Genomic DNA, 16,197 nt, shown 5'->3' with positions numbered 1-16,197 from the left:
GGACCCCCGCCGTCGCCGCTGACGCAGGCCGGGCCCACTGCGTCCTGCGCTTCCGCCGCTGCTCGACGGAGGAGAAGGACCCACTGTCACCGGCGCAGGTCAGGCCCACTGCGTCCCGCGTCGCCGTCGTCGCTCGTCGGAGGAGAGGGACACTAGCACCGCCGATGCAGGTCCAGCCCGCTGCGTCCCGCGCCATCGACGCTGCTTGAGGGAGGGAAGCGACCTCGGCTCCGCCGACGCAGGCCGAGCATGCCCGGCAGCGCCCTGTAGCGGTAGCAAGGAGGAGAGAGGAGGGAGGGGTGGGGAACGATAGAGGCGGCCGGGCGGGTGGAATCGATCCGCATATTACGGGTGGGCGACGCGGAGCGCTGGGAGAATCGGCAGACCACCGCGTCTGCCTGGCAGAACATTTGATCTAAGCCATTGATTTAGTTGACAGATTATTGATGTAACGTGGGCAATAGGATATGTTTAAGGTGATTTGATCGGAGGGTTGTGGTTATCTTATGTACAGTTTGTTGTGTGGCTTTAGGGGAGTTTTAGTTTGCTCTTTTAATAATAGTATAGAAAAGGTACATCATTCCTCCATGGGACTCGTGGGAACAGAGATATAGAGGGGGAGCTCGATAGGGTGGGCTGGGCCAAGGAAACGGCCTGCAAGCCCACCTCGTACCCAAAGGCGCCTTGAAATACCTCCCGCCTTGGCGCCCAGCGTAACCGCCCCAACCAACAGCTTTCCTCGCCGGAGTCCCCAACAAACCAAGAACCCCTCGCCCTCCCTTCACCGCGCAGCAGCCCACCGCCTCCGCCCTCCAGCGCCGGTGACCGATGGACCGGTTCGACGACAGGCACCACGTGCGGCTGCGGAGCCTAGTGCACCGCACCTACCTCCACGCCGCCGACGACGGGGAGAGCGTCACCCTCAGCCAGGTCCACGGATCCCTAAACGCGGCGTGGGCGGTGCACATCTACCACGGCGGAGACGACGATGGTGTCGGCTGCGACTACGACGGCGGCCAGCGCCTGCTCCTCCACAGCGCGGCCTACGGCCGCTACCTCGCCGCCACGGCCACGCCGGCGAGGCTCGGCCACCGGGGCCTCCGCGCGGAGCTGCGCGACTACGACCAGCCGGGCGTGGAGGCCTTCATGTGGCAAGCCGTGGGGTCGGGCTTCGGGGACGACGTCGTCCTGCTCCGCAACGTCGGCGGCCGCTACCTCCGCGCCAACGGCAGGTGCCTCCCCTGGAACTCCTCCGGCGTCAGCGTCGACGACGAGGCCAGCTCCATGATGTACTGGGTCGTCGAGCCCATCCCCGCCAGAGAGGACATGCCTGCCCTTCCTGCCCCGCCTCCGGTGAGTTTGCCATGACCGACCCGCTTCTTGATACCTCTTCTTCTTGAATTGCTTTCGGCGATTCAGCGAATTCTTCTTGAACCGTAGACGTAGTTCTTGCGAAATTTGATTGCGAGCAGTTCTTGATCTCCTGAACATAACCATCTTTGTGATTCTGTTCCATCTTTGTGATTCAACTGCAGAATCCCCCATACGGATACCTCCTCGGGGTCATCCACCTGGAGCCGGGACGGCTGATCCGGTTCGTGCGAGCGCTCGACAACGGGGACTACCCCGAGGACCCCGAGCACGAAGCCTGGCGCCAGTTCTGGTTCAGGGGGAGGTCCGCGTTTCGCCTGAGGGACGACCTGCGGTTCCTCGTCGGCGCCGGCGTCTACTACCGGAACATCGCCATGTGCGTCCGAGCGGGCCGCCACGGGAGGCTGACCCCGCTCGTCGTCGACCTGCCCGACGGCGGCTATGGCGACACCCTCGAGATTGTCCTCATCCGGGCCGAGACCCCTGGTGAGTGAGAGCCTCTCTCCATGCCCCAACTTCCAAAGTACAGTATCTCCTAACGGTGACAAGAACTGAAGACTGTGGTACACATCTATATTTTTGGGTTTCATTTAGTGGGGTGTTAATCTACTTGTCTTACTGAAGCTGTTACTGAAATTGTTCTAGTCTGAATCTGTTGATGTCTGAAACTGTTCACTGAAATTGTTGTAGTCTGAAAAATAGTTAACTGAATCTGTTGAAGTCTGAAACTGCTAGGTGTTGGGAATTGTCTGCAACTAAGTCGAAATTGGGGACATAAATCATCATGGAACTTGAAATTGCAACTAAGTTGATTCGTTTGATTTAGCCAATTTTACTCGCGTTTGATTTAGCCAACAATACTAAATAAATCTCGTTTCTGCGCCTGAGCTTTATTCAGGTTTTGTACATGAGCTGCAACCTTGGTCTTGTTATTCCTTTTATTTTCTAACCTGATCGTGCTTAGAAAAAGGATATTATGATTCGTTTTGTTATGACTTGGAAAAAGGTAAAAGTAGTTGGGTGAAAATAGTAGATGCCATGTTAATTTATCAAAGCTGGTTGCACATTTCTGCCCTTGATTTCATAGTATAGATTATGGTAGCTGAAAAGCGAAATCAAGTTCAGTCATCTATTTTACCTTTGCAGAGAGGATACTTATTTTCTAACCTGTGAATAAAATTCAGGTAGTATCTTACAATAGTGCAAAAAATCTTTAGTTCCTTGCACATTATATTGTTTCAGTTTTTTCTTCTTGATGTTGTTATTGATTGTTGGCTGCCGGTAATTGGCTCATAATTTCTGCTAATTCAGCCTACAATGGGCTGCAACACCCAGATGTCAACGCGGAGTAGAGAAAGATCGGAGCGCGGGAGCCCTGAAAGTACACCTGTCCACAAGTTTCGCCGCCTCGACGACAGCAGAACTGGACGCCTACTTTTGCATAGCTAGATAGATATAGGTTCAGAAAACTCTTTTCGTTTCTTCTGCTTGCAAAACATGCGCCGTTCTGGATTCAGAACTGCTTATAGTGTTGCTTCCAATGGCTGAACAATTTGTAGGTCATTGCAGTGTCGCTCTTTTGACATTCATCTCTGAGATGTGATTTCTGGTGTGCTTCGTAGAAGAAGCATTTCACTGTAGGGTTTATTGCAGTGAGTTGACAATCCTGCAATATTTTGAGATCATACATTTCGCGTCACTGGAAAATGCAGTGGTTTTGACAATGAGTTAATGGTCCTGCATTCATTTTAGACAAATGGATCGTGCAAATGGAAAAATTAGTGGGTTTTTCCTGAGAGCTATTGATCGTGTTTTTAATTGTGCTGCCTTGGGTGTTTAGAGTCCTTAATTCCTGACCTGCACAAGTGCACATACCAGGAAGAACTGTGGCCATGAGTAAAGCGAAAAGGCCTTATGATAGAGCTGTACGAAGCTTTTAAGAAGAAGAAGAAAAAAATGGTGATAGCACACTGGAACTTCCCATAGATTCATACAAGTTTTTCGAGAAAACGCAAAGACTTTGCGTTTCTTTTCATTGAAGAGTGGGGGAGCAGTTTACATGCCTCCTAGGAGGTGATTTGCAGGTTATGTTACAATGATCTTAGTGTACATCCCAGGTGCTGGGGATCACCAATCGAAGGCTTGAAGCCCCAGTCCGAGCCCATAATGCGGCCTCTGCTTTGATGTGCTCTGTTAGTTGGTGGACTGATGGCTGATCCCCTTCGAAGACACAAGCGTTTCGTTGCTTCCAGATCATCCATCCCGTCAGAAGCGTTGCGGATGCCAGCCCCTTGCGAAGTGGCTTGGGATTCAATCTTTCTTTTATAGACAGACACTGAAAACAAGAACAACTTATTCATGCTGTAGTCTGTCAGGCTACTGAACATGCTTGAGTACCCGATTTCTCGTGAAATCTGTCGGGATCAGCAGATGCAAAGATTGTATGCTCGGTGCTTGGATTTACTTATGGAATGTGACCATACGTGCTGCCTTTCTGGGACCTGAGATTAATGCTTAGAAAAGGACCGGAGCAGGACACAAACAATTTAATGCAGCTAAGCTACTAGAATCTAGAATTCAACAAAGCAGTCTGGCAAGATTGTGAAGCTATATTTTTAGTGATCAAATTAATAGGAGTAGTTTGGAAGGAACGAGTATGTATGTTGTATGTATGCAATTGCAAATCATGAAATGTATTGGAAGCATATATGTATGCAAGCCATAATTATGCAATAGATATGCAAATGGCATGTCCTGTTCTTGCCTGTGTGCAGCCCGCAGCATGCGAAGTTCTGAATTTTACACAGAACATATATGCAGTTTTGTATGCATCAAGCAAACAAGAGAATCTGAGTGCATGTCCTGTTCTGTATCATGTCATGTTCTGAAATTTGCACACAAGTGACAAGTGTGTGCACCCTGACTTCTATATATGGTCAGGATGCATGGTTATGCAATGGAAGGAATGCAAGTGATAGTTGTGTACACCCTGCCACCAAAAACAGCCATCCCAGGCTGGAACCAAAAAACCCAGCCCCAGTCATAAGCAAGTTGACATATCTTGAAAACATAAGGACCAAGTCTGGTGTTAATATTATCATCGATCTTCACACCAAGTGAGCAAAAGGCAAACATTGAATTACGGATCTGATCAAACGCAATAAAGCGGTTGATTCAGGACCTCCACTAAACAAGAAGCAGTCCAAGGACCTGGTTTTCAAGGATCTAGTGCATGTCCTGTGAGATTCAAGGAGCTTGCATTCCTCTTCCCGCTTATGACCTCGAGAAGACGAGAAGTAAGATGCCAAAACTGTAGATGTCCGACTTGGTCGAGAAAAGAGTCAAAGAACTCCATGCCATAAGGTCGCCAATTGAGATTATATGAAAGTTAGAATTTTAATTGGAAGCACTTAATGTGTGCCCACGATCCTGGTCGTGTTGCTTCGGTTTGCAGGCTTAAAGTTAGAATTAGAATATTTCTTTTCTTTTTTTTGCAAGTGCAAAAGACAGCAGAGTCATGGTAATTCAACATTTGCAGGCTCATTACTTCAGTTTTCTGTGCTGGTGCACAACAACATACACCTTCTCTGCTAGGCAAAACGAAAGAGTGAAAACAATGCCTTGAATTGACACATAATATTTTTCCTCGCCAGGTTTATCGTACTCACGAGTTACCAGTGATTGCCCAGATTCTACTGAGTTACTAAATTTCATGAACGCTGTCCCCCAAGCCTTTTTGAAGACCCTGGAGAAAATGTGATCCCAGCAAAGTGAAAAGCCACATGGTTTGGTCGTGTAGGGTACTACTCCACAAATAGTGAAGTACACAAAAATGCACAATGAGCCACACAAAAATGGTGATGAGCACTACAATAAAATGTAAATTTAGCACAAAGCTCTAGCTGGATTTCATTTGACAGATTTTCAGAGATCCCATCCAGAGTCCAACAACAACAACAAAGCCTTTTGTCCCAAACAAGTTGGGGAAGGCAGATTCCATCCAGAATCCATCACAGTTAAATCATACCACTACGGGTTTTAGTTAAACTACGAGCGAAGGAAGAGTGTCAGTTCAATAACCGGACGAAAAGTTAAAACAACAGCTGCAACAAATGTCAGGCCTCTAACTAGATCTTAGAGGCACCGGCTGCAGGAAGACTAAACAAGCACATAATAACATCACTGGAACATGGAGAACTCCGGGCAGCATGAAACACGGTTTGATCAACTTCCGCACAACCTTCCGTCTTGTCATTCCTTCGAAAAGAGAGGGTTCCAAAGAGCCACCATGAACAGGGTTATCTCACATTGAATCAATGCCGAGAAACCTCTCTGGCACCGAGAAAGGATCGAGCTCCAAACAGCCTCGAAGCTTGCCTCCTTTTTCATTTGTCAGATGGAAGCGAGGGATCTGGTGAGAGAACTTTAAGTACTCCTCCTTACATATCGTTTCCACAGATGGCTCTCTTCTAAATACTGTCCTGTGACCATCCACCTTTCTCAACAGCTTGACTTGTATGGACGAGTCCGTATGGGTTAATATCTCCACAATTCATAGTCACAATTTTTAAAATCGCACGCAGTCCATCCAGCCCTCCAGTCCTTGTAAACGGCCCAGATCTCACGAGGAAGAGGAATAATTTCAAATTCTTTCTCTCTACCAGTTGGTCTACTACATACAGGATGAGAAAATGATTGTGTACCAGTGCAAGTCATAATAGCATCATTTTCACTGGAAACCGTAAAGATTCCACAGCCAACAGGGCGATCTTCGTTGACCAATCTTTTCTCCTCCTCTCCCCGAGGAGACATAAAGCCATCTCACTTGTACTTTATTATTCTTGAGATCGACTTTCCTTATGCCGGCATAGTAATTGGGGAACTTATCCATATCATTGTAGAGAGCCCAGATTTGCCCAGGTTTGAACTTGTCAAGTGATCTCATTTCTGTAAATTCATGGAATTCAGATTCAGCACATTCAAATTCTGCCTGGATAATATCATCAGATTCCTCATAAACATCAGTACTATCTTGTACAGCAGATTGAGTGTAACTGCTTTCAGGTACAACAGAGGCAAAAGCATCTTCCAAGTTAGGGGGAAGCGCGTCAGGATCAAGTTCAACAGCTCCTTCTGGAATGCCATCTCTTTCAGTCCCCTCCATCCAATGGTAAGGGACACAATGTGAAAACCTCCATACGGGGTTGCCTCTTCCAACCCCGTAAATAAGCTAACAAAGCCTTTTACTTTTACGAGCGGCATGGCAATGATGCTAGTGCTTGTCGTAAAATCAGAGAGAACCTGAACAACTTCATACATAAAATCTGTGTGGTTTTTAGCATCCGAACTCCAGCCAATGTCCCATCCCTTGAAAAGGGCCCAAACTTCACCTTTCTTAGGATATATCTCAAACGAGTTTCTTGTCCTGATTTTCTCATAGGAAATGATCTGGGAGAAGATCGTAGTTTCTTTAGCGTGTGTGATGCTCCATGCTTAAAATGTCCACAAGCAACAGGCAGTTCCCCACGTGACCATGCCACCTCTGCTTTATTTCTGGGATCAAATTCCAGCGAAACAAAGTGTACCTCAAACTTTGGGGCCCTTCTTACCTTTGTAATTCGAGCATAAAATCTTGGTATACAGCATTTAGTATCATAGACAGCCCAGATCTGGTTGCGTCTAAACCGACTTACATCTCGAAGTTGGTCGAAGTCAAAAAATTCAGGACATAATACTTTCGCTTGCGCGTGGTCAGATTCTTCAGCAACATCCATACCTTCTACAGTAGATGGAGTGTTATGGTCTCTGTTCTCTACCACCGATGTCTTTGCAAAGATCCCTCGGTTCATGCATGTAGCATGCTGCCTCTCCCCAACCCCTTCAGATTCCTTGTGAGACTTATTTCCTCTGGACGAACCAGCATATGCGGCATCAAACTCCGAGCCCTTTACCGACCTGCTTTCTGAAACAACACGAACATGAGGCTGCTCCAAGTTAAGGGGAAGCGCAGCAGGATCAAGTTCGAGAGCTCCTTCTGGAATGCCTTCACTTTCAGCTGCACCCATCAAACGGTACGGGATACAATGCGAGAACCATATTGTATCATCCTGCCGTATCAGATATGGAGTAGCCTCTTTAGACTGCATAAATAAGCTCACAAAGACTTTTATCTTGACAAGCGGCATGACGGTGATGCTAGTGTCAGTCGTGAAATCAGAGAGGACCTGAACAACTTCATACTTGTATTTCTTTTGATTGTGAGCATCTGAACTCCAACCGATATCCCATCCCTTCAGAAGTGCCCAAACTTCATCTTTCCTAGGATATATTTCATAAGAGTTCCTTCTACCAGTGAATATCGCATTTACACGATGAGAAAAGGATTTCATGTCAGTGTAAATCATAATACCATCAGTGGTGGCAACCTTATAGGTTCCACACCCGACAGTTCGATCTTCTATAGATATTTTCTCCAACTCTCCATCGGGACAAACTTCAAGCCATCTTGCCTGTACTTCATTATTCTGCAGCTCAACTTTCTCTATGAAGGCATAGCAATTGGGATACTTATCTATGTCACTGTAGAGAGCCCAGATCTGCCCGGGTTTGAACTTCTGAAGCAATCTGATTTCTGAAAATACTCCTGCATTTTTCCACACGGATTGCTTTGGACCAGAAGGAACAGGTTGGTCAGTTAAAACATGTGCTATAAAGGCCTTCGAGCAATTTTGGCAGCGGACAGTTTTCTGTGAACTTGCATGGTGGTACTGATATTTGGTGTCACAAGCTGGACAGATGGTCCAAAATGTTTGCGGCCTTGCGGAATTTGAGCCCGATAGCTGTTCTTGCTGACATGTATTATGGAGATTCATGGTAGTATGGACTGAGGTATACTACTTCCAGACAACAGAGAACAAGCAATAGACCAAAAAGGTAACTTGTCAACCTGCGCCAAACAAACAAAAAATTATGATCAAGAAATTTCATGAGTACATTCTAAAACAGAAGAACAACATGCGTTCTTTGCTACATAAGGGTGTGTACAATGGTGCTATCTTAGCAATGCCACCTAGGATAATTGCTGAGTTGGAAGAGAGAGAAATGAGGAAAAAAGGTTTGTCTTCTCCAGCTAAGAGATGATCTCTTAGAAAGGAAGATAAGACAATTCTATCCGTTTTAAAAGATGTCATCTCTTAGTTACAGATGTTCTAATTTAATTTCAAACATCCCACAAATTAAGGAGCACGCAAACATTAATTGCTAGAGATGGCACTAAGAGATAATCCAGTGCATCATATGTTTTTGTCCTCTCTAAATGACATACATGCTATGAGATAAGACCCTCTTATCAATGATTGTACATGCCTAACAAGCAACCAAAGAACACTGCTCACTTTCTTGCGACCCTAACATAACAAAATTAACTCAAAAGGCAGCAATCTCATAATTTTTAGCCACTGTTACCAACATGAAAGACCATTGAGACTAAAAGTGTAATGCATGTGTTTAGACTTCATTAGATAGTCCATAGGCTAAACATGTGACATATCAGTTTCAACAAATATGTGTTGAACTGATCAGAGAGCACTCCCAGCAGGGTTCAATTTCCCAGATTCCAGATAAAATCCCAGCAGAGTAACAACTTGGTTTTTCAATAGATTCCGATAAAATTTGTCTTTTCATCTTCTCTTTGTATCTTTCCCGGTTTTTTTATTGTCCTTCAAACATTATCCTTTTGAGTTTCGAGGAGGAACCCTTTGACAGGTTGGCTACAATACTGGTTTCAAGGTAATTTGCCAAAAAACAAATCAAGGGCAATTAAAGCTCCACAGTTGGTAACTTGTACTTTGTGCCTTCTTTGGCGCCTAATGCACAACGACACGCGATTAGATGTGTGTTCGAGAAGAAAAAAGGACAACGACAACTGATAGCTTAGCAAGATTATAAATTGATCCACCCGCTAAAAAAGGAAAAAAATAATGGTGATCTTCATCAGTGACTTCAACGAGTGTTATCCCTTAATACATCAGATTCCTCTTGCCTATAAACTGATCTCAAAATGCTCCTCACCCTGCCCCCGAGTCATCCCCAGGGGTGACTCGAGCGGTTCCTAATCCCCTCGCTGCTGGCACAACCTTCTCCCCCCTCCCCTCTCGCCATCGCGGATCGTCCCTGCCGACCAAAGGCCCGGCGTGGGTTGGTGGCGGCGGGACGGTCTCGCAGCCTCCTCCCCCTCTCTCCCTCCCTTATCTCTCCCCTCTCTCCCCCTAACCGTAGTATAGGTTACTGCTGGTGGGGCTTTCCCGAGGCGGGCAGAGGTGCTCACGACCAGGAGGGCCGGCGTTATACCTTGCCTTGGACTGGGGCGCTCATCAACATGGAGCTTGCCTCAGCCCAGGGGCCGGTGGGGCTCTCCGGTCGATTTGCGGTCGCACCGCGGGGGTCACGGCCAGGGGTGCCGGTGGCTTCCTCACCACAACTAGGGCCAGGGGCACCGGCGGCTACCTTGCCCCACCTTGGGCCAGGGACGGGTTGCCCGAAGTGCCCGTGCCGGCCCTGCCCAGATCTAAGGCTATTGAACCAGATGGTTGGCCATGGCCGCCGTCTTTCGCTCGTGGGTAGTGTGTTCCCATCGTCGGGGCGGTTTCGCCTTGCTTGGTCTCGTTCCTGACAGGTGGGGCGGCTTCGTGGAGGGTCGTGGTATGTCTTCTCCGATGGGCATACCCATGTCGGCCAACTATGAGGCTAGGGTGTGGGGTTAATTGGATGTCGGGGCGGCGGCTCCAGGTGGTGGTCCATCTAGTTTGCCTTTCAACATGTTTCTTGGCGGCGGTGGTGGTTGCACTCTTTGGTTGTGTTGGCGGCGAGTGTGGTGGTGGGTGATCTTGGTACCGGTGGTGCTTCGGCTGTGGTTGCTCCCAGATCCTACTCTGGAGCTCTGTTTTGGTGGCGACAGGGTGACCCTTGGGGGTGGGTTAGTGCTCGTGATTCCTCCTGTAGCGTGGGTGAGAGGCTCTAGGCAAAAACTCTGCGCTCCGGTGCCAGTGACGACGATGCTCGTGGGTGTCACCTCCCTCTTGAGGGCGTCATATGGTCCCTCTCCCTGCGCCAGATCCCCAGGTGAAAACCGTTGACCACTCTTCGGTTTCGGCGACGGCAACGTGTTGTGCCGTCACTCTCTTGAGCCATTGACGTGGAGTCCATGTTCCTTCCGGTCGTGCCACGCCATCGTCAGTGGGCAAGTTTGGATCCTATCTTGAAGCTTCTTTGATTCTAGCGTGAGGCAGTCTCGCTTGCCTCCTCATCTTTTACACAGGTCCTTGTTGGCACCACTCGTGCTCCTCGCTATCTGCAGGCAGGATTGGCGCTGCACACTCTGGAGTGGGAGGGCAGGGGGCCCTCCCTGACGATAGGTTGGTCTGAGCGGCGTATCAAGGTCCAGCGGTTTTCCAAGGTGGCCCGGTTACTTTTCTTGTCAATAGTCTAGGTCATTTGGTGGTAGATGTGGCTTCTCCTGTACTTTTGCTTTTTACCTTTGATCTGCTTTGTAATAGGGTCTCCTCATAGCCTTATATCAGTTCGGCTGTGTTGCTTTATATATAAAGCAGAGCAGAAGCCTTTTTTGGTAATACATCAGATTTCTCTCTACCTTCTTTCCCAGTTCAGTTATACTGCAAATTCTTCATTGTTCAATCAGGCTGCGTGCTGTAAATGCTAGCTAGTGCTGGATTAGTTGCATGCAAAAGCGAACCATGCAGTCAGCTCCATGCAAAATTGCCTGCGATTTTGGTTGGCTGTTGCTATTCTCTGAAATTACGCATCGTTGGTCCTTGAGTTTTGGTTAATAGGCCCAATAAACCCGAGTTGAGGGAGTGCAAGCAAGGCCACAAGGATACTAGATGTCATACGCAGACCAAGTAAATGCAAAAAAATAATTTACTGCAATAAATATTTTCTAACAAGTTTTACAACTTTTTCATCATATACTACTACTATGAAGCATAACAATTCACAATGTTTACAGTTTGCAATGAACTTTCTGTTAGGAAAGCAACTTATTTTGTACCGCATCCAACCATAAGCTTTTGAGATCCAAAAATAGCATGTGCAATGTAAAAGAAATAAGGCACATATTTAACAAAAGCCTGAATCAAGAGCACATATTTTCTGCACAAAGCAATGTGGTTAATAAAGCAAGCCAACGATGTTTCCAATAAGGTGACTTTAAGCTCACTAGCCACGGATTAGTGAAATATTTTTACTATAATTAATGTCATATTATACAAAGAAAAAAAGTAAAGTGAACAATCACAACATAACCGGCTAGGATCTAAACTACAATGAAGGAATCAAAAGAAAACGTAACTGATCACTTTATTCAAAATATGCTGGAATCTGAGAGCTTTTGTAATTAAGGTATGACGCTATTAACTGATATCAGAAGGCCCAAGACAATATCTTGCAGTGGAATAATATTATGTAGTCATGACTTGTGACAAATAAGCAGATGCATAGAAAATAAAATTCTTTAGAATTTACCCAGCATGTAAATTAGGCCAGGAAAATATTGAGCGTGTCCAGTTGTACATGTGTGATTCAAAAAATGATAAAGTTTGTAAACCGGCAAAACAAAAGTTCATACTTACCACAGATGATCATCATGACAGGCAGGAGAGCACGAGCTTGGTACTGTCTGCGGAAAAAATTGTCTCATTAATGTTTGTTTTCAACTTACGACTATGCTCATAATCATACAAACATAAAAAAATAAATGCTATGTGCAACCACCAACCAATATGATTCTTATTATTATTTGGCTCCTTCTCATTACAAAACAGGGAAAGGAAGCTAAAGGGAAAAATAGAATAGTTCTCAGTATCACTCTTGGTATTTTCAATAAACAGAGGCAAAAGCTTTGCCTTGTATCATTAATTAAGAAGGTTGTTGCCTGATTAATCAGAGGAAAACCGCGCAAAACCTAGAGTCAACTGCTGTTTCTTTCTGTCCAAATGCTAAGATAAATAAAAACTAAAATTCTAATTTGGGAGCAAAATAAGGAACACATTCAGTATACAAAGCTTAAAAGGTAACAAACCCCTTTTTCTCAAAAAATTCCCCCTTTTTCCCAATAACACAGAAAAAGCATTGTACATCTGAAGCCCACTTTCACACTGCAGTGGCATGCTTGTCAAAGGAGGTACCAATCCTTTGGTGCATAGGAATCGTGTCAAAAGACCAACGACAGAAGAAACTGAGCCCATGGCTATGAGCCTAGTAATCGGCGTGAGGGAGCAACCCAAAATAGCGGGCGAAAGGGAACAGTAGAAGTTCCCCCAAGGCCCCAAACCCTGGCCGATCGATCAAATAATATTTTGGATATCCAACTTGGTGGTATTCTGGCGTTCATCAGCTCCAAACCCCAGTGGATTGAATCTGAATTTGCCCCAAAGTTCATCAGTCAAGATGTACTCTATTCCGTCGCAAACAAAAAACGGAAATACTAACGAGCTGACGTTCCCTCAGCAGTACATACTTACCACTACGGTCATAATCGTCCAAACTTCAAAAATAAATGCTACATGGAACCACCAACCAATATGATTCTTACTGCTATTTTGCTCCATCTCAATACAGAAAAGGAAAGAAGGCTAAAAATAGAACAGTTTTCACTGTTGATATTTTTCAGGAAACAAAGACAAAAGCTTTGCCTTGCGTCATTAATTAAGAAGGTTGTTACCCGATTAATCAGAGGAAACCCAGGCAAAACCTGGAATGAACTTATGTTTGTTTCTGCCCAAATGAACAGAGAAATGGAAACTCTAATTCAACAACGAAATAATGAATGCATTGAATATTCAAGCTAGGATAACACTACAAAAGTATTTCCCCCATTTCTTTGCTCAATAAATGTTTTCACTGTTTGCTGCTACAAAAATTCCCCCCTTTTCCCCACTTCCGCACTGCAGTGGCATGTTTCCCGAAGGAGACCAACAGAGATACCAATCCTCCTTTGGTGCATAGGAGTCCTGCTAAAAGAAAGCCTAGTGGAAGAAGAAAGAAATTGGGCCCATGTCTACGAATCGTCGTGGCGGAGCAACCCAAATAAGATCCTGGATATCCAGCTCAGTGATATTCCGACGTTAATCAGCCCCAAACCCTACCAGATTGAATCTGGGTTTGCCCCAAAGTTCATCAGTTAAGATGTACACTATTCCGGCACAAACAAAAAACCGAAATACTAACGAGCTGACGTTGGCTCAGCAGCACATAGTTTTGGCACAAAACAGAGTCACTAACATAGTCGAACTTAAAGCATAAGGGACCAGAACAAATTCCGTACATAGATGCAACCTTCAGTGTCCTTCAAATTGGCAGAATAATTCAGCAAAAGCCTGAATCAAAAGCACTTATGTTTTGCACAAAGCAGTGTGGTTAATAAAACATGCCAACAGAGTTTCTAATAAGGTGACTTCAAGTTCACCAGCGTTTCCCAAAGGAGATACCGATCCTTTGGTGAATAGGAGTCCTGCTAAAAGACTAACGACAGAACAAACTGCGCCCATGGCTACGAGCCTAGTAATCGGCGTGACGGAGCAACCCAAAATCAGCGGGCGAAAGGAAACGGCACATCTTCCTCCAAGGCCCAAAACCCTAGCAAATAGAAAAGGAGATCCTAGATATCCAACTCGGTGGTATTCCGGCGTTCATCAGCCCCAAACCCTAGCGGATTGAATCCGGATTTGCCCTGAAGTTCATCAGTCAAGATATACGTTATTCCAGCGCAAACAAAAATGGAAATACTAACGAGCTGAAGTTCGCTCGTCAGCACATACTTACCACTACGGTGAATATTCGTACAAACTTCAAAAATAAATGCTACATGCATGGAACCACCAACCAATATGATTCTTATAGCTATTTTGCTCCATCTCAATACAGAAAGGAAAAGGAGGCTAAAAATAGAATAGCTTTCACTGCTTTGCCTTGTGTCATTAATTAAGAAGGCCGTTGCCCGATTAATCAGAGGAAACCCAGGCAAAATCTAGAATCGATCGACTTCTGTTTCTTTCTGTCCAAATGAACAGAGAAATAAAAACTCTAATTCAATAACGAAATAATGAATGCATTGAATATTCAAGCAACAAGATAACACTATAAAAGCATTTCCCACAAAAAAATTGCTCAAAAAAAGTTTTCACTGTTTTCTGCTACAAAAATTTCCCCACTTCTCCACTGCAGCGACATGTTTCCGAAAGGAGAGCAACACCAACAGAGATACCAATCGTTTGGTGCATACGGGTCCTGCTAAAGGAAAGACTATAATGACAGAAGAAAGAAATTGAGCCCATGTATACAGATCGGCGTGACGGAGCAACCCAAAATCAAGTTCCCCCAAACCCTAGCCGATCAAAAAATAGATCCGAGATATCCAACCCTGAATCCGGATTCGCCGGCACCAAAGTTCACCAGTCAAGACGTACACAGTACTAGTAGTATTCAATCAAACGCGAGTTGTTGCCTCGACTCGAGGCATGCGGGAGAGCAGAGGAGGCAGTGCGATTACCTACCTAATCGTCGGCGGCCGGTTATGCGCGGGCGCGACGACGAGGGCCTCCGCGGATGGCAGCGGGCGATGCCGACGAGGAAGAGGAGAGGAGGGAAAGCAAGGAGCGAGGGTTTTTCTCAGGGAGCAAGTGAGGAGGGAGAGATGTGGACGGCAGCGGACCGAGGAAGGAAAATAAAAACTAATTTCGGGTCGGGAGGACGGCCATGGCGGAGGTCAACAGGTCACTCAGACTCAGACCCCTCTCTTTCTCTGCTGCAAACACGCGCACTGCGTGACCTGCGCTGCTGTGAACGCACTTAATTTCAACTATACTTTACTAATTCAAAAAAAATTGGTGTTCAAAATAATTCAAAAAAATTGATTGTTTTTCTAAACGAGCATTGCCTCGAGGACCGAGACAAAAAAAATAACTCGAATCAATTTCTTGATAAAGAGCTCCAATAGTAGAATCTCCGATGAACAGATCTTATGAAGTTCTAGATGTCCTGATGTCATGTGTTTGTACTACATGAATGGCTCGATCTTATCGCTGTGTCCATGGAATGTAAGGGGTTTGGGTGATGCCCATAGATGCAAGAAAATCCTATCTGATCTCTCTTAAACAACACCTCATACTTATGCAAGAATCTATTCGTGTCTCTTTCTATAGAAGATTTTAACCTCATTCGTTACCCACATGAGAAGAAGAACACCAATTTCCATCACAGCGACACGATTTGCATGATGAACAACGAGAAAAAAAAGGGTTCTTGAATGCATCGACTGTACCTTTTTAACTTGGCATGGAACTTCACCTTCTCCGACTCTAGCCTCACCAAGCTATCTTGTTTCACCTCTGATCATGTGCCACTCATAATCACGTTGTCCACCTCCATTCCTCGCTCCCGCCAATTTCGTTTTGAACGTTTCTGGGCCTTCTGCCCAGCCTGTCACCAAATTGTGGCCCAAGCCTGCCAATCCAATGGCCCCACACATCAATCTACTTTTGCCATTTTAACCCGCACTCTTCAAACTTGTCGCTGCCGCCTAAAAAATGTTGGTCCAAATCCATAAGCCCGACCCACATAAGAGAGAGTCGCCACAAACACGGCATTAACCTCCTTGATGCTAAAGAAGAACAATGATCTCTCACCACTTCCAAGATCAACCTTATGAAAGTAGTGAAGCTTGCTCTTCAAAGAGCCATCCGCGATGGAATGCTCCTTTTAAAACAACGGGTGAAAATCAGATGTACCATTTCCGACGACGAGAACATGAGG

At 45.7% G+C, this 16,197-nt stretch overlaps 1 protein-coding gene and 1 pseudogene across 2 annotated transcripts; one reads left to right on the top strand and one right to left on the bottom strand.

The window, feature by feature from the left end:
• Positions 1-646: 646 nt before the first annotated feature.
• On the top strand, positions 647-3,095 carry LOC123051351 (uncharacterized). Of its 2 annotated transcripts, none has more exons than XM_044474213.1 (3): positions 647-1,353; positions 1,536-1,857; positions 2,707-3,095. In XM_044474213.1, the coding sequence occupies exons 1-3, from the start codon at positions 829-831 to the stop codon at positions 2,721-2,723; spliced, it is 864 nt and encodes a 287-aa protein (XP_044330148.1). In that variant the 5' UTR covers positions 647-828; the 3' UTR covers positions 2,724-3,095. The 2 variants fall into 2 exon arrangements, with proteins under 2 accessions (XP_044330148.1, XP_044330147.1); XM_044474212.1 differs by having other exon boundaries at positions 650-1,353; positions 2,683-3,095.
• Positions 3,096-5,279: 2,184 nt separating this feature from the next.
• LOC123048549 (uncharacterized) lies at positions 5,280-15,133 on the bottom strand (annotated as a pseudogene).
• Between the last annotated feature and the right edge of the window lie 1,064 nt (positions 15,134-16,197).

The sequence above is a fragment of the Triticum aestivum genome, chromosome 2D (genome assembly GCF_018294505.1).
Source record: "Triticum aestivum cultivar Chinese Spring chromosome 2D, IWGSC CS RefSeq v2.1, whole genome shotgun sequence".
Lineage (NCBI taxonomy): Eukaryota > Viridiplantae > Streptophyta > Magnoliopsida > Poales > Poaceae > Triticum > Triticum aestivum.
The sequence above is the reverse complement of the archived record's forward strand: the minus strand, read 5'-3'. Positions and strand labels throughout refer to the sequence as shown.

What these genes read in the sequence shown, in the direction of transcription:
- LOC123051351 (XM_044474212.1), top strand. Translation starts at nt 829, where the DNA reads ATGGACCGGTTCGACGACAGGCACCACGTGCGGCTGCGGAGCCTAGTG. An exon ending in CCCTTCCTGCCCCGCCTCCG is followed by an intron (nt 1,354 to 1,535) that starts GTGAGTTTGCCA and finishes ATTCAACTGCAG; the next exon opens with AATCCCCCATACGGATACCT. An exon ending in CATCCGGGCCGAGACCCCTG is followed by an intron (nt 1,858 to 2,682) that starts GTGAGTGAGAGC and finishes CTGCTAATTCAG; the next exon opens with CCTACAATGGGCTGCAACAC.